Source organism: Grammomys surdaster, unplaced genomic scaffold, assembly GCF_004785775.1.
Source record: "Grammomys surdaster isolate TR1022 unplaced genomic scaffold, NIH_TR_1.0 125789, whole genome shotgun sequence".
NCBI lineage: Eukaryota > Metazoa > Chordata > Mammalia > Rodentia > Muridae > Grammomys > Grammomys surdaster.
The window spans coordinates 3,888,724-3,912,232 of record NW_021620620.1 but is presented as its reverse complement, the minus strand read 5'-3'; the positions used below and the strand labels follow the sequence as shown (position 1 = coordinate 3,912,232).

The 23,509-nt window shown below is 45.6% G+C and overlaps 1 protein-coding gene across 1 annotated transcript in view; it reads left to right on the top strand.

Moving 5' to 3' along the window:
- The window catches only part of Vstm4 (V-set and transmembrane domain containing 4), an 83,308-nt gene continuing 59,799 nt past the window's right edge, over positions 1-23,509 (top strand). The window contains exons 1-2 of the mRNA XM_028789115.1: positions 1-64; positions 6,633-7,031. Coding sequence (XP_028644948.1) covers positions 10-64; positions 6,633-7,031 — 454 coding nt within the window. The 5' untranslated portion in view covers positions 1-9. The remainder of the gene's footprint in view (positions 65-6,632; positions 7,032-23,509) is intronic.

Here is a 23,509-nt window from a genome sequence, read left to right as displayed (position 1 = left end):
GGCGGGAAGATGCGGCTGCGGCTCCTAGCGCTGGCGGCGGCCGTGCTGCTGGGTCCGGCCCCGGGTAAGCGCGGCGCGGCGGGCGGCTGCGCGGGAGGCCGGGGCTCGAGTGGGAGGGGAGGCCAGGGCTGCGTGGGGTCCTGGAGACGAACTCCTACCTCGCGGTCCTAGCGGCGCCGACTCATGTCTCCTCGGTTCCCTGGTCCTGCCGGCATCCCGCGGTGGGGTCCCGCTCTCGGGACAGCTCCTGGTCTCTTCGGAGCCGCAGGCCGCGGAGCTCAGGGCGAAGCCAGCCTGATCAGAGCTCCAATTCGGCGGGCTTCTTTCTGTCTTCCGTAGTAGTCGGGACCCGCAGCTGCTGCCAGCACCAACTTCCCTTTAACTATCTTTGGAGCCGCTTCGAAAATGAGGTGGGAGCCACCGGATCTTCCTAGCCCGCTGGGCACTGAGGACTTATTAGTGAGTCCTCTGAGATGGTCAGATCTGGTTAGACAGGGTGTCCTCGGCTTCATCCACTAGGGTCCTTTCCCACAAACACACTTCTTTGGAGACCACCTCTTTTGGCTTGCGCGAAGTTTTATGGCTCCCACTTACAGCCGCTGAAGAACTTTCTCCTCTTGGTTCCCAGCAATAGATATATTAGTGACTCTTCCTTCCCAGGTGACAGGTGTGCACTATCTCATTTAATCACAATGGTGTTTCAAAGTAAGAACATCAAGTATTTATCGATCCAAATACTGCGTAAAACATTGGCTCAGTTTATCAGCCTACCAACCTCTAAGGGCAGTGCAGTTTTATCCCCATTTTAAAAACGAAGAAATAGAGGTATAGATATGAAAAGGGGACCCCTTTAGATTCCATCCTGGATGTACCCAGGGTCACCCTGTAGCTCCTCTTTGTCATCCCTCACCTGGGGCTGTCATTCACTCTCTGAAACTCCGCCTCCATGACTCTCCATCTGCAAGGGAAAGCCCAACATACTAATACTTAACGTATAAACCCACACTCAAGGCCTGCCCAGTCTTTTGCCTTCATTTAAGGGTAGGATGGGAGCTTATTGGTCCCCCAATCCCGCCATTCATCTCACAGAAAAGAAAACTATCAGTCTAAGTACTTACTAAAAGCCAGGCTGTGGTTACCAGTCGTCTTTGAAGTCAGATCTCCTAGGTTTGAATTTCATCTCTGCTATGTGCTGTGTGAACTTGAACAAGTTGTTGAGCTCCTCTGGGCCTCAGTCTCAGCTGTAAAATGAGGATTAGCAGCCAATGAGGATAAATTGAGGGAATACATCTAATTGTTTTAGAACTGCTCTTGGCCTGAAGTTCATTTGAGCATGTGTCTACCTCTGTCACTGGACAAGGCAGTGTTTGCCCTGGACTGGAGGTAGTTTTAGGTGATGGCTCACAGTGAGCAACTTGTGGGCTAGGTCTGGAGGCCTCAGTGCTTACGGCTCCTCCTCAGCAGCCCCTGGTGCTGCAAAGCAGTGCACTTCAGAAATTTGCTATCTTGAACCAGACACCACTTTGCTGTCACTTAGAAGTCCCTGGATCCTGGAGATGAATGGAGGATGTCTAGATAGAGGGGAAGGCAGGCCATAGTGCCACGCTCACCTTCATGGCCTGTTCAGAGCCGGAGCCATGGCCATTTCTGCATCCTGAGAGAAAGAAGCCTTTACTCCCTGAAGCTGGGGCTGTTGCTTCAGGAGAAGACCATGAACTCTGGGGCTCCATGGTTATCCTCTCAGAGAGCTGTCTATGTTCATCCTTTTCATGGCTTTACCACATGCCAAAGCAGGGGTTAGACTGTGAATCTCCTCCCCAGGAGCCAGAGGTTCATGCAGAAACACAAATAGCAGTGTAACTTGTGAGACCTGTGTGAAATGAAAATTTAGGGGCTATTCTTCAAAATATATTAAACTTTCAAGCAATGATCAGTAAAGGCTAACGCCAGTGGACATCCCAGGGGCCATCTGTGTGCCTGCAGCTCTTGCCTGCAGCTCTTATATGCATGGACCCCACACCGATCCAGGGCAGTGTGGGGTCTCTTCCTGTTGCTCTTTCCCACAGTTCACACATACAGACTTACAGCTTACCACAGCCCTGTACTTGCTCTAGCCATGAAACAGATCACTTTCTATTCACCATCTAGGTGAAGAAGCCCAGGCTCTGAGTGCCCCATTCCTAACAGAAGCAGATTTCTAGCGAGGGCATCACAGGACACTAACCCCAGGCTCTCTAACCAGCCCCTTGACCCTTCATTTCTGTGTTCACTGCTTCTTCTCTGGCAGCTAGACAGTCCTGAGACCATGTGACTCCCAGTACTCAGTCCTCAAGGGATGCCTGGGGCTTTGGAGCATCAGAGCACATGCTTGTAGCAGGAATAGAATCATGGCTACAGGAAGCTTGTCTTTCCGTTTGGATCAGTGCCATCCATTTCTGTATTGTCACCTTTCTTGTTTAAGAACTGGCCTTTGACTGGGGCGAGGAGTCCTCTCCAGAGGACTGTGTACAGGAAGGGGTTTCAGTCTGGGCCACAGTGGAATGTAGTTCACATAGGGATACCCATCTTTCCAATTCTAGCCTGCACCTGGCTCTTCCTGCTATGGGGACTCTGCATAGTGAGACCCTCTCTCTTGGAGGCCATTCTTGCCTGCTGAAATTTGACTTTACTAATTCCAAGATAGCTTTCAGCTCATGACTAGATTCTTAGGTCTCTGTAACTCCAAGACAAGGATCAGGGTTGTTTCAGGACTGTCTTTCTTTCTTGCTTGCTTTTTGTTTGTTTTTGTTCCAGGGTTTTCTTAAATCCTTCATGTTCTCTCCGTAGCTGGTGACTTTGTGGTTGTATTCTCCCTGCTTGTCATGATCAGCAGCTGCCTCACGCCCTGGCCTCTGAGCTCCGTAAGGTCAACGGAGGCAGTGGACACAAAAGGGAAACAGAAACCCCGAGTGTGGAGGTGTGGTGGACCCCACCCCTCCCCTTAGCTCTTTGCAGTCTACGCTCAGAAGGCAAACACTTGTCTTCTGCCTCAGACTATTATGACCATTTCTTACGTCAGAGAGTGAGGGTCAGCCTTGCCTTGTGGCTACATTATGTCAGCTGGAGGAAGCCGGATGAGTGACATCTGCCTTGCTAAGCCAGCATGTATGAAGTGTACCTTTCTGTCCACAGGTCGTGCGTGCTTGTCTGGCCTGTGTAGCCGCTTTCTATTGTCCTGCCTCCTATTGCTTACCCTGCCCGCTTCCTGCTGAGCCACCAGGGACACAATGATACAATGGGAAAGAATGGAGCTTCTCTCCACAAGTATTGAAATAAGCACCTTTAACTTGGGCCTATGCCTGTCAGGTCCCCTACCTGCACTTTCTCCCTTCCTGGCTGGACTTGAGCTACAGCTGTCTGCACATAAACCAAGCCTCTATATGTCTACACTTGGCATAAGGAACCTTCCACTCCAGATGCTGCTGCCCATGGCACCTGACTTTGACAGAGGAGTCCACTTCTGAGAGCCTGTAACTCTCAGCAAAGCTTTTCTGACAAGAGTCTGGGGTGCTTAGCCATTCCAGCGTCAATGTCTACACACCTTTGTGTGTGTGTGCGTGTGTGTGTGTGTGTGTGTGTGTGTGTCAGGTGAAAGGTTGAAGTGACCTTTCATCAAGAGGGCTGTATGCATTTGCCTGCTGCCATACCAAGTGGCTTTAACAACAAACTTGTATTGATTAACAAAGGGTGAAATCTGAGATCAAGGTGACAGGGGGGTCTGGTTGTCCTTAGGTCTCTCAGCTTGGCTGGTATGGTATCTTTTCCTTGCTTGTACAGTCTTCGTCTGCAGGAGTCTGTGTTCTAATCTCTTCTTAAATGGCCATCAATCACATTGCTTCATATTGTCACTGGGTCTACCTTAAGGATTTCACTTAACTTAGTCTTTACCTCCAAATACACCCACATTTGGAGGGACTAGGGGTTAGAGCTTTAAAGAAGGAATAGCCTAAGGTGCACAATTCAACCATCAATGAATACCCTTGCACTCCTCTGGGAGACACTGATGTTTGGAGCATCTGTAGGAAAATGGATGGAAGGCAGAAGGGTACACTGCTGGAGAGAGAACATCCTAGATGACATCCCCCCCCCAGTTCCTTGGAGATAGAGCTTTGAGCCTGAGCCACAGTAGGACAGGAGGGGGAGGGGTACTAGTTTGCCTCTAGGATGGAATCTGGCCTCCCATGGGGACTGGAACACTTGGCACATTCTCTAGGTTTCAGTCACTATAAATAATCCCCTCTTCATGTGGAGTTACCAGGAGGAGTCTGGAGCGCAGGGTTGGGTTTGGTATCATCCCACCCATGTTGTTTCCATTTCCTCTCTTTCCAGCCCCTCCGGCTCCAGTGGGGAGCCTTTGGGGGTGGGTCCGGCTGGCCCTGGATTCTGTAAACCAGCTGCAGTGTTTTGGTGCTCTCGCTTCTGTCCAGTTCTCAGTGGCTAATGGAATGGAGGTCAGCCAGGGGTCCCAGCTGCCTTCTTATTCATCAGAGAACTCCCACACGAGGCTATCTGCACCTCAGATGAGCCTCAGGCATCAGGAGGAAGTGCTGTCCACAGGGCCAGGTGCCAGCCAGGTGGGCGAGATGCGGAAGATGTGGGCCACTTTTGCTTCATTGAGGTTGACTTCTGACAGCAACTATACTGCTCCTGGGGAAAGCGAGAGAATCCCAGAGGACATCCCAGAGAGCTTTGACTTAACCAAATCAGTGCAGAGTGCCTTTTGTCATGTAAAGCGGCACTCAAGGTCTGCGGGCAGGACTTCTCAGAGGCCTATTGACCTGTATTTCTCCTGTATCTCCTGGCCTGGCTCTGTCCCTCATGACTGGAAAGAGGATTGGGGACTTCACACAGAGCACAGCATCCAGTAGCCTTTCTCCTGGAGTCCACTCCATCTATTATTACATCAGCCAAAGCCCGGCATGGTGCTGGGTGCTGAGGAATGCTCCCCAATACATATTGTCCTAACCCCCTTGAGAATATTACCTCACACAGCAAATGGGACTGATGGATACAACTGAGTTAAAGTTCTTACATTATTCTGGAGGGTCCTGAGTTTAGCATCTGGTTTCTAAGGAGGTCACAGGAAAGAAGGCCAGTCCTTAAAACACAATATTTCAAATGCCAAGTTATTTAAAATAACCAAGAACATAACTGCTCTGGTCTGAACGAGGCTTATCCCCTCAGAAACTGAGGTTGGAATTTGGTCTCCATTTCGAGATAGTGAGAGTTGAGGCTCTTAAGAAGTGGTTAGGACTCTGTCCTCATGAATGGATGAATCCGTTCATTCAATCAGTGACTGTTATTATGACGATGGATATTTTGCGAAAGCATTTGACTAGGTCTCTAAAGCACCTCTATCTTCACATGTGATGTCCTGTGCTAGCCTGGGATGTCTGCAGAAAGCTCTGGGTTAGAATGGCTCTGAGGACAACTGCATGTGACATGGCTCCTCCCATGAGCTTCAGGTGGCCTGGCTGTGCCATATCACCCATGGTTTACCATGGGAAGAGGTTCATGGGAAATGAACCAGTGTTTAGCTTCTCTAGGTTCAGCTGGTCTGGTATCTCCAGTGAAGCTCAGGAATAGAACTATAGGTAGGTGTGGGTTTTCCTAGATTAGTTTACAATGAGAAATCAAAGGACAGGTTGTAGTGGAAGGCCTGGAATTCTGAATCATCTTTTAGGGTACTGGGAGAACCCTATATCCTTCCTGGTTCCGGAGACTCACTCCTTCCTTCCTTCCTTCCTTCCTTCCTTCCTTCCTTCCTTCCTTCCTTCCTTCCCTCCTTTTTTTTTTAACTTTAGCTTGCTTGTGTGCTTCAGTTCAGACCATAGATCCTGAGTGCAAAGAAGCCACTGAGAATCCCGTGTCACTCCAGCACACTAGCATTAGGGTAACCCTCTGATTGGCCATTACTGCCCAGAACTGGACCTCCAACACCAAGAAAGTGAGCAGGGAGGGAGACAGACAGATTAAGTCTCCTAGTTGACAAGCCATTGAAGCTGCATCTCAGACTTGCCTCTGACCCACAGCCTGGACAACAGGGATAAAAGCACAACTTGGGGACGTTAGTGGAGAAGATGAGGCATAAGCTGAGTTTTCAAGATATTCTCCAAGTCGATTCATATGTATAATTTGAATTTTTGTGGCACATTAAAACGTTTCTGAGAACATGTCTGTTCAGATGGCCAGTGTTTGTAACACTGTATGAATGAGACCATCATATATAGGAATGTGGGAGCCAGGAAGCCCGTAGAAGGGATTCTCAGTGGCTTCTTTGGACTCAGGATCTGTGGTCTGAACTGAAGCACACAGACAAGCTAAAGTCAAAAAGATGAAGGAAGGAAGGAGCCTCTGAAACCCGGAGGGACATGGGGCTCTCCCAATACCCCAAAAGATGCTCCAGAATCCCAAGCCTCTCCTGGTTCTCGTGAGGCTGAGGAGTGTGTAGAAGGTGCTAAGAGCGTTGCCTCTCTGGCCCTGGAGAGCATCCAGATGCCAACAGCGTGGGGCTTGTCCCTGGCTTTTGGCAGTGGCCTGGCTGCATGAACCCAGGCTGTGGCCTTCATTCACCTTTCCCCCTTCCATTGCAGAGGTATGTGGTGCTCTCAATGTCACGGTGTCCCCAGGGCCTGTGGTGGACTACTTTGAAGGGGAAAATGCCACACTCCTCTGCCACATCTCTCAGAAGAGACGAAAGGACAGCTTACTGGCCGTGCGCTGGTTCTTCGCCCCCAATGGCTCTCAGGAGGCCTTGATGGTGAAGATGACGAAACTCCGGGTGATTCAGTACTATGGGAACTTCAGCCGGATTGCCAACCAACAGAGGCTACGCCTGCTAGAGGAACGCCGAGGGGTGCTGTACAGGCTTTCCGTCCTGACGCTCCGGCCCGCGGATCAAGGGCAGTATGTCTGCAAAGTGCAAGAAATCAGCAAACACCGGAACAAGTGGACAGCCTGGTCCAATGGTTCCTCGGCCACAGAAATGAGAGGTAAGAACGCTGCTGGCCTCTCTGAGGAGGTGCAGTGTGTGGTAGATCAGGGGTTCCAGTTTTTTGTCAGTATGTAAATGCTGGTCGCCTCATTGGTGGTGTATAGTACATGTCTGTGGGCCACAGGTCTGTGAGTTGTTACGAGGATGAGGACAGATCTTGGACACTGTGGCTGATATAGAAAGTAGATACGGAAGCAAGGACAGTGGAGTGAGTGACTACCTCCATATTAGTCACGTCCTGTCTGAAATGTTGAACTTTGTATGCTGTCAGGTAAAGAAAGCTGGCCCCTACTTACTGTGGCCAGAGGCCTGTGAGAGTAGGGCCTGGGCCGCGGTTACTGTGGACTTGGACTGTGACTTTGTGGTTAAAAAGAGAATGAGAGAGATGGGAGGAGGGAACTGTATGGGACATAGGTCACTTAGTCAGGGAAGTATATAAGTTACAGAGAGTAATGGTCTTTGCTACTTTTTTTTTGGTGCTGTGACCAAATACCAGACAGAAATCATCTAAGGGAGGAAAGATTTATTACGGTTTATTGTTTTGCTCTTCAGGATGCAGCCGCTTGGCCCCATGCAGCAGGTCAGATTGTCATGGAAGAGGGAGGGATGTGGTGGTGGAGGGCAGCTGTTCACATCACAGCCAACACAAAGCCAAGAGCACGATAGGAAGAGGCCAGGGATAGTATACCCCAGGAACCCATCTCCAGGGACCCACTTTCTCCAGATAGGTTCTACTGCTCACAGTGTCTACTAGCTCCTCAGTTAACACCAGTAACTTGAGACCAAGCTTTGAGCACCTGGAAGACATTTTAGACTCAAAGGGCACTGATGCTGAAAAGCAATCGGGGTCTTTGGCCCATGTGGAAGTGTTTAAGTGTGTAAGAAGCTTCCAGAAGCAGGGTCCTTCCTTCTCACAGAGGCTAGAAGATGACGAGTCTTCAGAAATGATCAGGAAGAGAGTGATCTTTGGACACCTTGGATTTTCCCAGATGCACTCTGTATGGCAAGTGTGTCATTGCAGGCGCATGACCACGAACTGTTAGTTACTGTGTCTGTTCAACTGTCGCCAGGCCAAGGTTGAGCCTCGTTGAGAAAGTCCCCGAGGAACTAGACTAGACTGCTAGGAGGCAGGACTTTGACAGTTCCCAGTCCGTTGTTGTTCAGAGCTGTGTCTCTGTGATCACCTTAACTAGGGGTGCCTGGTATCCAAAGCCAAGTGTGTGGTGGGAGAGCTGGATATACACTTCCAGCCTATAAATGGCGCTGCTTTGTGTTTCTGATCTGCTGCCCAACTTGGTTCTCAGCTAACCGCGAAGTTTGTGAGGAAGGGGAAAGCTCCCGGGTAGCCCTCCCTTCCTACAGGCAGATAGATGATGAGTTTGCATTTCCCAAATATCTTGGCTACCAAACACCATGTGGGAAGGTTGTCATGTTTATCACTAAGACACCTCTGGCAATGTTTAGGTGCTCAAGTTATGTCTTTAAGAGTATCAAACTTGGGTTTGATTCCACACATGGTTATGAGATTCATAGAGTAAAGCTGTTTGTTTAAAATATGAAAGATATACTAATCTTATCACACACAATATATAACACTAAAGCCTTAAAGCTGTATTGTTTTGGTAAGCTTTTTAAAAGGTGACTTGTTTTCCATTGTGAAATGATTCTTACAGTTCTGTGTACTAGGGACATGTTGAAGGGAGGTAATCAATGTGGGGGGGTCTTTGAAGCAGCCACTTGTCTTTGGAGTTGGTGTTATGCTTTGTAGTGTGATATATTTGCAAAAATGTTGTGCACTTCCCCCCCCCTTAAGCAAATTAATTCAAGAAAACAAATGACTGCTAGTATAAATATGTATTTTGGCATAGAAAACCAAACCAAAAAAGCAGTGGCTGAGGAGACAAACAGCACAGATGATCACTTGGTCCTACAACATACGGCCCTTTCTTTAAGAGAGTATGCATGTGCCCATGCACGTGTACGTGCAAATATGTCTATGTGTATAGTATATGCTGGAGTCATGCACTAAATCTCTTGGCAGTGGCAAATGCTATCAATTAGCGTATGTAAAAAGGTCTACTGCCTTTAAGTAAGCAATCATTAGCTTATTATTTCATGCGAATATACTTTAAGTGAGTGAAGCTGTTCCTTCCAGAACATTTATTTGAGAACTTGCTTCGAACACCCAAAGTAGCTTGCAAGGCTTCACCAGAAATAAGGGTCTTCCTTCTTCATCTCCACATTCCCTTCCTTCTCCTTCCTTCTCTGCTCCTTCCCCTTCTCTCCAGCACCCTTCCCTTTGCTCATCATCTTTTATATTTCTTTTCTTTTTTTTTCTTTTTTATAGCTGAGTAATATTCCATTCTGTGGGGGTACCACATTTCCATTATCCATTTGTCAGCTGATGGACATGTAGGTCAGTTCTATTTCATTCCTAGTGTGAATAAATAGGGCAGCCATGAACATAGCCGAGTAAGGGTAGTGTCTTTCTAGTATCATATGAAGACCTCTAGGTACATTCGAGGAGTGGTAGAGATAGGTCCTATGGCGGATCTCTTTCTAGTTTCTTGAGTAACCTCTCTACTGATTTCCAAAGTGGCTGCACCCCTTTACACTTCCACCAAAACTGTATAAGCATCCCCCTCCCCCCATATCCACGATGGCATCTGTTGTCATTTGGGGTCCTGGTGGCCATTCTGATTGAGGTGTGATGGAGGCTTTAATGTGGTTTTACTTTGCACTTTTTGATGCCTAAGGATCTTGGGTGCTCAAGAGTGTTTACTAGTTGTTTGTGTTCTTCTTCTGAGAACTTTCTGTACAGTTCCATAGTCCATTCTTTTTCCAGTTGTATTGTTTCCTTGGTGTTTAGTTCTTTGAGTTCTTTGTGTAGTCCAGACACTAATCCTCTGTATAGCTGCAGAGTTTCTTCCATTGTGCAGGCTGTCTCTTCAAGAAGTTGCCTCTTTCTTGGGCTGGCAGAGGCCCTTAGTTTCCTGAGGTTCCATTTGTCAATTGTTGGTCTTAGTTCCTGCACAGAATCCTCCTGTTCACAAGGTCCTTACCTATGCATATTCCCTGAGTATTTCTCTAACAGGTTTGGGGTATCAGGTTATACAATGAGTCCCTTTATCCATTTGGAGGTGAGTTTTGTACAGGGCAAGTGGTAAGGATATAGCCACCTCTTCTGTCTGTTATAGTCCTGGTTTGTCAGTACTATTTGCTGAAGGCTCTGTCGCTCTGTCTTTTTCCCAGTTTTTTTTTTTTTTTTTTTTTTTTTTTTTTTTTAGTGTCTTTGTCAAGATCAGGTAGCTGTAGTCCCATGGGGTATATTTCACTCCTCTATTCAATTTCATGGATCTGTGTGTCTGTTTTGTCCCAGCACCATGCTGTTTTTATTGCTAATGCTCTGCCATATGACTTGAAGTCAGACATGGTGACACCCCTTTTTGCCCCGGCCTGCGAGGATTTGATGAGACCCCAGGGAAGGGGGTGAAAGAATGAAGGGACAAGAGACACAAAGAATGTAAGCAAGTCTGATCAAGCTCTGAAACTTTAATTTGGGGGGCAGGTTATAAAGACACAGCAAAATGGGAAGTTTGGGTGAGGGTCATTGTTTAGGGCTATCTCACTACTGAATCATAAGACCATCCCACTGTCATAACCTTATTGCCCTAGATCATCCCACTGTCATAACCGGCTCCCAGGAAATGCCAGACGTTCTTTAAGTTCCTGGGACCTGAGACCCGAGACCGTCCTTTCTTAACCTTGTATTAACTAGGTTTCCCAGAACAGTAGTTAATTTCTTGGGTCTGGCTCCTGGCACCTTTTGTTATGCATTGTTCTTTGGTGTTTCCACATATGTTTTGAGATTGTTTTTCCTACATCTGTGAAGAAACGATCTGATATTTTGATAGGAATTGCATTGATTCTAATCTATAGATTGCTTTTGGTACTGCCTTAGTTAGTGTTCTATTGCTGTGAAGAGATACCATGAACAAGGAAACTCTTAGAAAAAAAAAAGCATTTAACTGGGGGCTTGCTTAACAGTTTCAGAGGGTTGGTCCATGACCATCATGGTATGAGTAGACAGGTATGGTACCAGAGCAGTAGCTGAGGTTGATCATCCTGATCTACAGACACTGGGCCTGGCATACATGGGCTTTTGAAACCTCAAAGCCTACTCCCAGTGATGTGCCTCCTCCAAAGGGCCACACCTACTACAACAAGACCACAGTTCCTAATCTTCCCCAAAGTGTTCCACTAACTGGTAACTAAGCATTCAAATACATGAGCCTATGGGGGCCATTGTCATTCAAACCACCACAAGCAGGATGACCATTTTAACAGTATTCATTCTGCTGATTCATGAACTGGGAGGTCTTTTCATCTTCTAGTGACTTCCTTGTTTTCTTCCTTCACTGTATTAAAACTCTTATTATAGAAGTCCTTTGTTTCCTTAGTTATATTTATTTCCAGGTATTTTAAATTTTTATGATTATTGTGAATGGAATTGTTTTTTCTGATTTCTTTTTAGTATGATATATATACATCTATATCTATCTATATCTATCTATATCTATCTATCTATTACATGTATCATACATATGTGTGTGCACATGTGTGTGTGTATACATGAAGGCTACTGATTTCCCTGTGTTAATTCTGCATCCTGCCACTTTGATGAAAGTATTTATCAGCCTATTTTTTTTGTGGGCATCTTTAAGGTCTCTTACGTTTAGAATCATGTCATCTGCAGATAGGAATACTTTGACTTCCTCTTTTCCTATCTGTATACCCTTTATTTCTTTTCTTGTCTTATTGTTCTAGCTAAGACTTCAAGCACCAGACTAATCTATATAGATATCCAATTGTGTGGTGATTTGTAGACCTACTTGTCTTCACTTTCCAGTGTGGTACTCCTTTTTCAGAAGTTGTCTTTACTCAGGTACAGTTTACACATGATTAATTACACAGAGTACTTTTTGGTATCTACTTTTAGAAGGTATTTCCGATCACAAGCTTATAGAAATATTTATGAGCAGAAACTAAGGAACAGGGAGGTGTGTAGGACTAGAGTGCATGGTGTGAAATTCACAAAGAGTCAATAAAAAATTTAAAAATTAGTTACAATTTTCTGTCACAGTTTTAATGTTGAAAACATTATTTTTATTCCTTTAAAGTCCATTTTTATATAAAGATAATTTATTTTTATTTCCAACAATTCTTCTTAGAGAACAAGACAATTCTCCCCACTATCAGTGTTTTGGATTTTCTCATGTATTTTATTATTCTTACATGAGTTATTTTTCTTTTAGATAATCTTGAGAAACAACTTCACACAGTTTTGTGGAAACTGTGTTAGGTTTTGATTGGTGTGCTGACTTTAAGATTATCATTGTGTTGATATATGCATCTACATTTTTCTGTTTTATGTTGTTAATGGCAACATGCCTGGGGTTGGAGTTTCAGTGAGGAGAATGAGTTTATATAACCCTCAGCTTTAGAGTCTAAGAGTTGAAGATTGGGTGACTGTATCTGTTTGGCTTTGATTGGAGACATCTTGGCTGAAGCACAACATGACAGTAAACAGTAGGAGCATGCACAAAAGGAGTGATTACACGGTGAGACAGGAAGCCAGAGGGAATTTAAAGCTCCTTCTGTAACAGTCACGTTTTAAGGAAACTAACCTGAGTCGGAAAAAAACCATTAACCCCTCTGAGGGCAGTACCCCAAATACCTACCAGACTGGTTCCCCTTCCCCAAGGTTCCAACACCTCTGAAAGCACAGGAATTCTTGGAGGTAAAACTCATAATCACAGTAACAATTTGCACATCTTTATTACTTTAGTTGTTCCTATCCAGGAGCCCTGTGTTCCTTCATCTAGTCCAGTTTTTGAAAATATCATGAATATATATATATATATATATATATATATATATAATTTTTGTTATTTATCAATATTTTATTGTTGTAACTAAAACCTAGCTCTTGCTCCCATGCATGTGTGCACACACACAGTTTGGGATTAGCTCCCTTGAGTGGGAGAGCATGGGAAAGAGCTGCTACATAGGGACAGACCATACATAACCTTCACTTTGTCACACCCAAGCTACGTCCTGTGAGTGGTGGATCCATGTGCTTGTCAAATGAATTATGAGTGTCATGCACAATAAAAACAGGAGCAACAACAGTGAAAAACCCATGATCCAAGCAAACAGTCAACACATCCCAGTATCTGTAGCGCCTCTTGCCTAACTTTGCTCTGTGTATGTACCAGTGATCTTTTACCTAAGGCTGGCCATACCTTGGCGCTTATGTGTTTCAAATAAATAGTGGTTTCAGAGACTAAAGCCTATGCTAATAAACTAACTCTTTGGGCTGCTGTCTTACATTTTCAGTGACAAATTATTAAGCTGTGACCGAGATTAGGGATTTTAACGCGGGAGGAAATAGATATTGGAGCCTGTCAGCAAATGGTGTGTTGGGTTTTGACAAGTGCTCCTGGGTGCACTAAAGGTTACTGGGATGATGTGACACAAATCCATAGGCAGATGTTAGGAGTGAATGCTTGAGCCTTCTGAGGACAATGAGACTGGGCTCAGTAAACTGTGGAAAATCTGTCATTGCAGATGAACTTGTCAGTGTAGACTTTCTCATGTGAAAGTTACAAAAAAGGTGAAATGTAAGGGCCCTATGCCAAATGCCACGTGCTAGGCAAGGAGTCTTGTGTAGTAAGAACTGGGACTAAGGAGTCCTCTGTGATGTGTGGTGCCCCAGTGCTGCTAAGGCTTGCTGTGCAATCACCAGGATCAAGGCTAGGTTTGACGCCACTGAGTTTTATCAATGACATTGAAAAGGGCACCCATACCACCCTAACAAACTTTCAGAAAATATGAGATTGAGAAGTGTTTTTAACATTGGCAAGGAGTGCAGCATAATAAAAATGTTTCCAGAGAGGTAAAGAAACACAGGCAGGAAATAACAAAATGAGATTCAATTTGAAGGCAGGCAGAGTAATACATTGGGGGCACATGAATCTTAAGCATTGTAGGATCGTCACCGGGAGGCCAGAAGGCTGTCTCTGTGAAGGGATAATGGGAAGTGATTAGATGATCTTGTGCAACGTGACACCATAATGTATCGTGTTGTCACTTTTATGCATGGACAGGTCAGCCTGACATCCCTAGGAAGGCAGATGAGTGTGCCATGTACTGTATAGGTGACCACACATTCAACTCTGAGAATACATTTCCAGAACTACAGATACAGTCCACCAAAGAAAGACAAATGTAAGGAAATAAACTACAGCCCCGGGGAGAGAATATGTTCTTTCAGTCCAAGAAGCTATGTTTGGCTCAGTGAAGAAGTTGCACTGAAAAAAATACCTTCTGTCTTAAGTGGATTCTGTGTATCTTATTTCTTCTTTATTGTTGTTGTTGCTGTAACAAAATGCTTGAGAATGGGTAACTCATAAATTATAGATTTATTTAACTCACAATTCCAGAGGCCAAGGAGTTAAGAATACATTGATAGCACTGTTGAGATTGAGGACTTCCTGATCATCAGTGTGGTTCAGGGCAAAGCAAGGGGCAGAGGGCTCACTTTTAAAACAGAGCCATTCCTGTGTAACCCAACTTACTGTTCATATCCTTAATGCATGAATGGATTTGGAAGGATCCCGTCCAATCACTTCTCAACATTTCAAAGAGTTGAAATGTTGGGACCTTAAATGTGGAAAAAGAACAAGAGGGACACCAAGATGTCAAGTGAGAAGCTTTGGCTAATGGACTAAGTTGCCAGTACAAGAACTTTTGTGGGACACTGTAATATCACAGCATCATCAATAAAGTTGCTTACTAAGCCATTGAAATGATGGGAGCCTGGGAATACATGAGTAGATTCTTCTGCAGGAGGGATGACCCAATGTGAATGCAATGGGAAAGATATACCAGGACACCATGGAGATGCACAAAGGGAGGAGAAGGCAGTGCTGGAGCTGACACTTGGTAGCTCATGAAGGGATGCGTATACCTAGGGATTCAAAGACTGGGTCATGAAGGGGGCTGTACCAAACATTAAAGAGCTTCCAATGGGTGTTCCAGCCAAGTGTTATAACTTCGTCTGTTAAGAAGCATTACTGGAGCCATTGTTAGGGTGTGGATTCCCAAGCATGTACATGGGGTCTGTTGTGTGAGTCAGAGATGGATTTGACCACTTAGTCAGTGCTTTTAGCTATGGAAAACTGTAACACATCCCACAGCTTCAGGTAGAGCTGCTTGTTGGCTCACTGAAACACAGGTTCGAGAACCAGATGAAACAGGAGGAAACTGTCTTTTGTAGTTCAAAGGGTTGAAATGTTGGGGCCTTAAATGTGGAAAAGGAACAAGAGAGACACCAAGACATCAAGTGAGAAGCTTTGGCTAATGGACTGAGTGTGGTTATGAGAGAGATCTTTGAAATAAACTCAGTGTGGAGTGGAGCTGGACAACAAGCTCTTCCCAGGGGTATAAACATATGTGGTCTGACTAGTGTGAGCTGATCTCTGAGGTGAACAGGTGAAGGCTTGTGGGTGGACCGTAAGTCCAAGGACGGGCTGTGTGAAACACCACTATTAGGCTAAGGGAAGGAGGTATTTTGGTTTGGTGTTCACTGCATGAATTCCTCTGGGCTGGAGGATTGACACTTCCAGATCACAGTCTATCAGTGGGTGAAGTTAGAGAAGGAACACAAGCAGAAACTTGAAGCAGAACCCTTGGAGGAATGCTTTTTACTGGCTTGTGCTCAGCTAACTTTCTTAAAGAGATCAGGCCTGCCTGCCTAAGGATGGTGCTGCCTACAATGGGCTAGCCCCTCTCACATCAATCATCAGTGAAGATACTCTCACAGGCATAGATGGCCATGGGTAAATTGGTCTGGGCAATTTCTCCATTAAGGCTCCTTCTTCCTGGGTGCCTTTTAGGTTCTGTTAAGTTGACAAGAGCCTAACAGTTCAGGGACACTCATGATGTTCTGAGTTGGACTAAATTCTGTATCTGGAAAGCATGATAACCCAGTAGATTCCCAAATACCATTGGGTTTTGGTACTCACAGGCATAAAATAAAACAAGGTAAGAAACAGATAAGCCAAAATAAAGTTGCTAAGGGTTTCACTTAGATAGCTGTTAATTATTGAGTAATCAACACAAGTGTCTTTGTTCTAAAAACTGAGAGCACGGCATATCTTTTAAGATGGAGACAACACGTGCTTGTTCTCTTCCTGGTATAATTCCAAGATCACCTTTGAAATGAGGTAAAGATTCCATGTTCTTTTTTTCTTTTTATTTATTCTTACCTTATATATTGCAATCCAACTGTAATCCCCTCCAAGTCTGTCCCAGGCATTTTCCCTTTCCATGAGATCTAATCCTCTTCACTGCTCCCCTTAGAAAGGAGCAGACCTTCTAGGGTCATCAAGCAAATATGGCATAACAAACTATAATAAGACCATGCACATACTCTCACATCAAGGCTTCATGAGGCAACCCAGCAGGAGGAAAAGGATCCCAAAGGTGGGCAAGAGTCAGAGACAGCTCCCAGTCCCACTGTCAGGAGTCCCACAAGAACACTGTGCTAAGCAAACTGTATATGTATATGTATATGTATATGTATTTATATATGTATATGTATATATGCGCTGAGGGACATTCTATATTCAAAGACAGTGGTTTTCTATCTGTTGATTTCAATCTCTTTGTTGGTCAAACAACTCTTTCACAGGAGTCTCCTAAGACCCTTGGAAAACACAGATATTTACATTACCACTCATAAAAGTACCAAAATTACAGTTATGAAATAGCAATGCAGATAATTTTATGCTTGGAGGTCACCACAACATGAGGACCTGTTTTAAATGGTCACAGCACTAGGGAAGTTTAGAAACACTGTTCTAAGGGGTTCAAAATATCTCATGCATGTGAGAAACATGGTTAACCGAGAATCATTCATCCAGAATTCTTGGACCTGAAGTGTTGTGGATTGTAGATTTGTTCAGATTTGAGAATATTTGCTTGTGCTTTACTATTGGAGAATCTCTAATTTGAAAATGTGAAAAACTTTGAAATCTGATAACATTTCAGATTAGGGAGACTCAACCTGTCTATGGCTGGTGCTTTGTCAAATAATGATGTTTTCTGTTGCCCCTATAGATATAAAAGTCTTTACTGAACCCATCTTCACTCCCCATGCAGTGCTGACTGGTCACTTCTGTGAATGGGGCATAGCAATTTGCAACTCAAGCTGCTGTCTGCTGCATTGGGCTGTCAGAGTCTCAGCTGCCTCTCAGTGAACTCTTCCCCTCTCCCTCTGGCCCAGGTCCACTTTGCGAGTCTTCTGTTCAATGCTCTGTGAAGGAAACTCCCTTTTCTTGTTTGACCAGTTTGATCTCGCCAAGCTTTGGGAGTCTCCCACTCTGTGCCTCCTCCAATCTTTGCTGTGTTCCATGACAAGTTCCTAGGGTTGTTGTCCATCTAAGGGTATTGATCTTGCCAGATCCATCCCAGGAATTGCTGATCCCATAGCTTGATTGGTTAACATGGCTCCAGGCCACAGTAGGATCCCTAAGCCTTGTTTCTTCAGCTGTGTGCAGTGGTGAGGGTTCACGGGGTTCTGACAAAGAGGAGGCCTCCCCTCAGTCTTGGTACCACCACCCTGTGGTCAGCAGCTCATGCTAGATAGGCTAGTTGCAGAGTTCCTCCTGACAGCCGGTGTGAGTGAGACATTGCCTCCTGCTTTAGGCTTTAGCTATTAGGACTGCACTGGCTTTGGTTCTCAGGAGTTTGTTGGGGAAGGGGACAAAGGCCTTTGGTTGTTTTCCAGCGTGTTCTACAGCCTGTAAGATCAGAAGCAGTCAAACATTTTAAGACGAAATACCCACCCACCATGTTTAAAGGGAACTTCCTTCATCAATAGTGAGATGCTCAGAACAGCATCAACCTGCAGACTCTGGCAGTGTAACCAGGGTTTTACTCTAACCACAGACAGCGTAGTTGAGCGAGCCAGACTGTTGTTTGATAAGTCAGATTTCAATGTGATAAGCAACGGAGCAAATGGAAAAATGCCATTACCGTAAGAGTTTGGTGGCAGATCTGGCAAGATGGCTCACTGTCCAAAGCACTTCCCAGGCAATCGTGAGCACCTGAGTTCCATTCCCAGAATTCATCTGGAAGCTGTGTCCACTGGAATGCCTCTAATCCCAGAGCATTGCTGGGGAGAGGAGAGGTGGAGTCAGGAGAATCCTGGAAGCTTTCTGACAACTACTTGTGTTTACAAATTGGCAAACACAGGACCCCCACCTTAAACAAGATGGAAAGTGGAGGACAGCAACTCAGGTCTTCCTCTGACCTTCCCATGAGCTCTGTGCATGTGTGTGCCCACACTTGGACACATGCATGTATCATACCCAGACACACCATGCATAGAGAGGGCAGGCAGGCGAGGGAGACAGAGAGGGGAGAGGGGGAGAGGGAGAAAGGGAAAGAGAGAGGGAGAGAGGGAGGGAGGGAGGGAGGGAGGGAGAGAGAGAGAGAGAGAGAGAGAGAGAGAGAGAGAGAGAGAGAGAGAGAAGAGAGAGCACATGAGCACAATTTATGAGAAAAAAGTTTGGGGGCAAGGATGAAATCAGAATATAATTTGTCATCTGAGCATTTGACCCCCCAAAAATGTGAGAGAGGACTTTATAATTACATTTGGGCTTAATACCACAGGGAATGGATACTTCAGGTTTCAATGGGAGAAGTTAACTAAATCCCTTCTCTCTGGAGGCCTGGAACAGATAATTAGGAATGAGATTTACTAAACACTTAGTGCTACTGCTTAATTATGCAAGAGCACATTGTGGTGTTTACAGTGTCAACGGGTCCAAACATTCAGAAGCAGCACACTCACAACCAGTGTAATTTAAACAGCACTCAGACGAATTCCTCATTGGACCAAACCACAAGCCAACCACTAGTCTCAAAAAATGTTAGATTAAAAAAAAACATAAACTCCCCAACAGGTAGGAAGCTTTCCTTTATGACGCTATCCTTGGGACACTGTTCCCAAAGAGGGATGAGGTAGGCAGCCAGCATCCCTGTTGACCTTGAACTACAGCTTCCGTATCCAGGGGAGGGGCATGAGGAGACAGGATGAAAAGGTGGTACGGAAGAGCAGGTGTCCTTCACATGGGAGGAAGGCAGAGACAAGTATAAAGTTCTGGGAGGCAGCTGAGAGAGGTCACTTATAGAGCCTTCTTGAACCACAGGAGAGCTTCAACAGACACAATGAACCCAGCCATGTCAGAATGGAAGGCAGCTCAGCCCTAAGTAAGAGGAAGAAAAACGTAAAGAATCAAGGGCATGCAAGTTGGCCATGATGTCCAGGTAAAGGGAGCGGGCAGTAATGAGAGGGGACTGGCCAAGGAGGTGGTCTGGCCATGGATTACAGCACCCGCCAGATTCTGCTTTGGAGTCTCACCCATGATTCAGTGTATGGACCCAGAAAGAGATTCCGGGACATATTTCACATGTGAAAGGTTAGTGAGTGGTTTAAAGTCTTGGGTTAAACAAGGGGACAGAAAGGCAGATGCTGAGTGAGGCTAAGGGAGTAACTATGTCTTGAGCTTCAGTGTTCCTGACTTCAGAATGCTGAGCCTTGTGTTCTGGAGCTGGCTCCCTTGAGGAATGTGGACTTCCTTTGCAACCGCCAAGCACCCTGGGAAGTTTATCTGTTTTTAGTCCTTTGCTTTGTTTGCTTTGTTTTCTAGAATTCGACTTAGCCTACGTGCAAAATGAAAGAGTGGCTTAAACTGAACAAAGCTGAGTCTCAGTGTTTATCAGCAGAGACCCGGGCAGGTCATCGAGGGCCATTGCTGACTTATGTGGCTCTGTCCCAGCCTCAAGGGAGGCTGCCTTTGACCAGAGTCTTGGAGAGGCAAGGGGGAAAGGAAGTGTCAGGCCAGTCACAGAGCAGGAACAGAGGTCTCTGTGTCTAGGGTTCATCCTTCCTCCTCTGGCTCACAGATCCAGATATATACAGTGGGAACACAGCTACATTTTAACTTTTCCCCTTGGGAGTTATCTGATTCTTCAGTAAGGAGGGACAGTGAGCCTATTAACTTTGAGTTAGAAGCAAAGGGCAGTTGATGCCTTATTTGTTTATTTCCTGATCACCTATTTTTCTTACATGGATCTGTACAGGATGGAGCCAGAGGAAACAGAGGCAAGGTGGCATATGTTCTTCCTGGGTGAAAGTTAGCAAGGCTCACATGTTAGGGATCAGGGTTCAGACGTCTGCTCTTCTTGACAGAAGCTAAGAATTGTCCTCTGCTTGAGGAGTCTTGTGCTTTTCCTGTAGAAGGGCTATAAAATAAACCCCATGCAGTGTAAGTCCAGTGAGCACATGCAGGAGCAGTGAGCTCTGTGGCTGGTGTGCTGCTGTGTCTCCACAGCTTCTGAGGCTGCAGAGAGGAACTGGGACTTGGGTGGGATAGGGGCTCCTGTTCCTGGCCTCTTCCAAAGTTTCCAAGGTGTAACGATATCATGGGCCTGCTTTCAATTCTTTTTGAGTAACCTGCTTCCCTTGTATGCCCCACCATACCATACCATACCATACCATACCATACCATACCATACCATACCATACCATACCATACCCCAGACTGACTAACTGATCCATTCATTCCCCCATTTCCTGCTGAGACACTGTCTTGTTACATTGCCTAGCTTTGATTCTAACTCCTGTACTCCAGGAATCCTCCTACTCCAGCCAAGGGCTGCAAGGATACACTCCAGAACCACTTTACTCCTGTGAAGTAAATGTGCCTTGACTTATGGACCAAGGAGAATTCTAGCAAGCGAAGGAGCAAGACATAGATGCAGACAGTGCAAAGGACAATCATGCACATACTCTGTAGGTAGTGGTGCATTCTAAGGCAGCATTTTGGCAGGGAATGAGAGGCTGGGATGCTGGATAATCCTGTAGGAAGGCTTCTTTGATGCAAGTTGCTTCCAAAGCCCAAGTCTCTCAGAGACTATGGAACGCTGTCTTCATAGCATAGCATCTGTTGCTGTCTTAACCAGAGCAGCTGCTGTTGCCACAGGAGACCCTTAATATCCAACCTGTTGTATTTTCTCAGCAGAAAGGTTGGAGAAGGTCATAGAGGCTTATCTGAGGTTCTGACCACCTCTTTGTGCTCTTTTCTCCAAGCTGTCTATAATTCTACACCAACTGCAAGTGGTCTTGGTGGGAGAAACTATCTAAGAAGTAGAGAGTTAACTCCATTTATAAAGGGACAAGAAGTCTTTTTTAGGAATGGGAGACAGACAGGCTGAGTTGAGTTTCTCCAGCTCGAGAGTCAATCTTTGACATGTTCTTGGTCCTTGGATGTGACCTACATCTGTCTTTTAAGCTTCTCTAATAATTGAATTCTTTGTTAAAGAAATCAAGGGCATGGGCTTTGTTGTCTGGGCCACCACCTCCTTGAGAAGACACACAGGTCTGTCTACTGGTGCCAGGTTCCAAGACAATGACAAATCAGCCAGCAGTCAGGAGTTAACTGGGGTGCCCAGAGTGGGGAGAGATTTCTGGACAAATGGATCCTTTTAAAATTTGGACTCTGTTTGCCTTTATAAATGGTGTTAACATTCTTCTGTGTAAATTTCCTGTGATGACAAGTGTTCCACGAATTTTGTAATCATTGGGGACATACCGTTGTGACAGGCTCATTCCTGGGCACTGTTACTCTGCTTTCCCTGGTTTGCACCAAGGAGGTGCTGTCTAGATTGTTCTTGAGTTCTAAATCCTGCCCTGGGCTGGACAGGAGACCAAGGCCTAAGACTCTCATGATCTAAAGAGCTTCTACATGTAGGGTCCTGGAAGCTGGAGCCTCTGTTCACTCTGAGAGGTGTCCCCTACTGAGGCAAATTCTCTCTCCCCTCATTCACCCCCAGGAGCTCAGGGGGCACTGCCAGAGAACCTTCATTTTGACAAGGACTAGTTGATTGTCCTGCATGTTAAATGTCTCCCAGCTTAGCCTACCAGGCACTAGGCAGCTTCTGCTGAGATCAACATGCCATTGCACAGAATGCTTTAGCCAACTTGACCAAGCAGCAGAGACAGAAAGCCTGAGGTAGGTCTCCCCAAATCAGAGTCAACTTTTGTCATGCTCTTGTTCCTTGGATGTAACCCACACCTGTCTTCTAAGCTTCTCTAATAGTTGAATTCTTTGTTAAAGAAAGAGGGCATGAGTGGGCAGAGCTGGGAGAGATTACTGGACAAACTGAAATTTGTAACCATCTCTAATACAGATGGCCGGGATCAACTAGTTCAGATAGCTGTTGCTGGTGTCCTTGAAGGACCAGGAAAGCACTGGAAATCTCTCCCTGCATTGAGGGCATTAGCACAGAGTCTTCACATGAACTTAGTCATAGCTGAAACACACCCTCCCCACAGATATTTCTGGGGCTTTCTTTTCAAGTTACAATTCAAGGCCATTGATTCCCCCTGTATAAGGGTGGGCTCCCTAAGAAGACCCATCAAAGGATGTGACTAAGCTTCTTTCTTTGCAACTAAGCTTCTTCCTGCTCCTTCTAGACAAAATTGGTTTGTCTGAGTCCTCTGGGCTGCAAACTTTTTTAAAAAAATCTTGTGGACACTTTCAGCTATCAGCTCCAGAGAGATGGTAGTGTGGTACATCTTACAACTTATTAAATTTCTTCCTATTCTGCTCTCCCCAGGGAGGGTCTAGAATAGCTGGCAGCTTTGTTGTCTGGGCCACTGCCTCCTTGAGAAGATACACAGGGTCTGTCTACTGGTGCCAGGTTCCAAGACAATAGTGCATCAGCCAGCAGTCAGGAGTTGGCTGGGGTAGGAACAATCTTCATTCCTCACCTCTGCTTTGATCTTGGAACCACTGACCAATAGGCACAGTGGTCAAGTAAATCAAAACCTTTCTTACTAATGCAGCTGTACCAAGAAAGCCTCCTTCTGCCTCTCTGTTCAGTCAAGGTCCTGTCTATTACTCTCCATGTAAGCCATAAATCCTGTAGCAACTGGAGGTTGGGTCTTATATCTGACTTTCCTGGATGCAGGCAGGATAGAGGAGAAGACAGTGCATAAGTAGTTACAGTGGGCAGGGGGCAGGGAGGACAATAGCTGCTCCCTTGCAGGAGATTGAGTGAGGAGTCCTTCCCGAGGCCTCTGCCCCCTCATGCAGCCCCAGCCTCTATCTACAGAACAAACCGCCAGAGCTGTCAGTTCCAAAAATTACAGCAATTTAGACCCAAGGCTGTTTGCTATCCCTCCCCACCACTGTCTGACTGTACAGCTGGCTTATAAGAGGAGGAGACCAATAGCCAAAGTACACAGACTTGTTGGCTTTTGCTAAAGAGCCTAAAGTCTCCTGATGACTAGCTAGTTCACTGGGAGTGAATTTTGCAAAAATGTGCATCTTCTTTCAG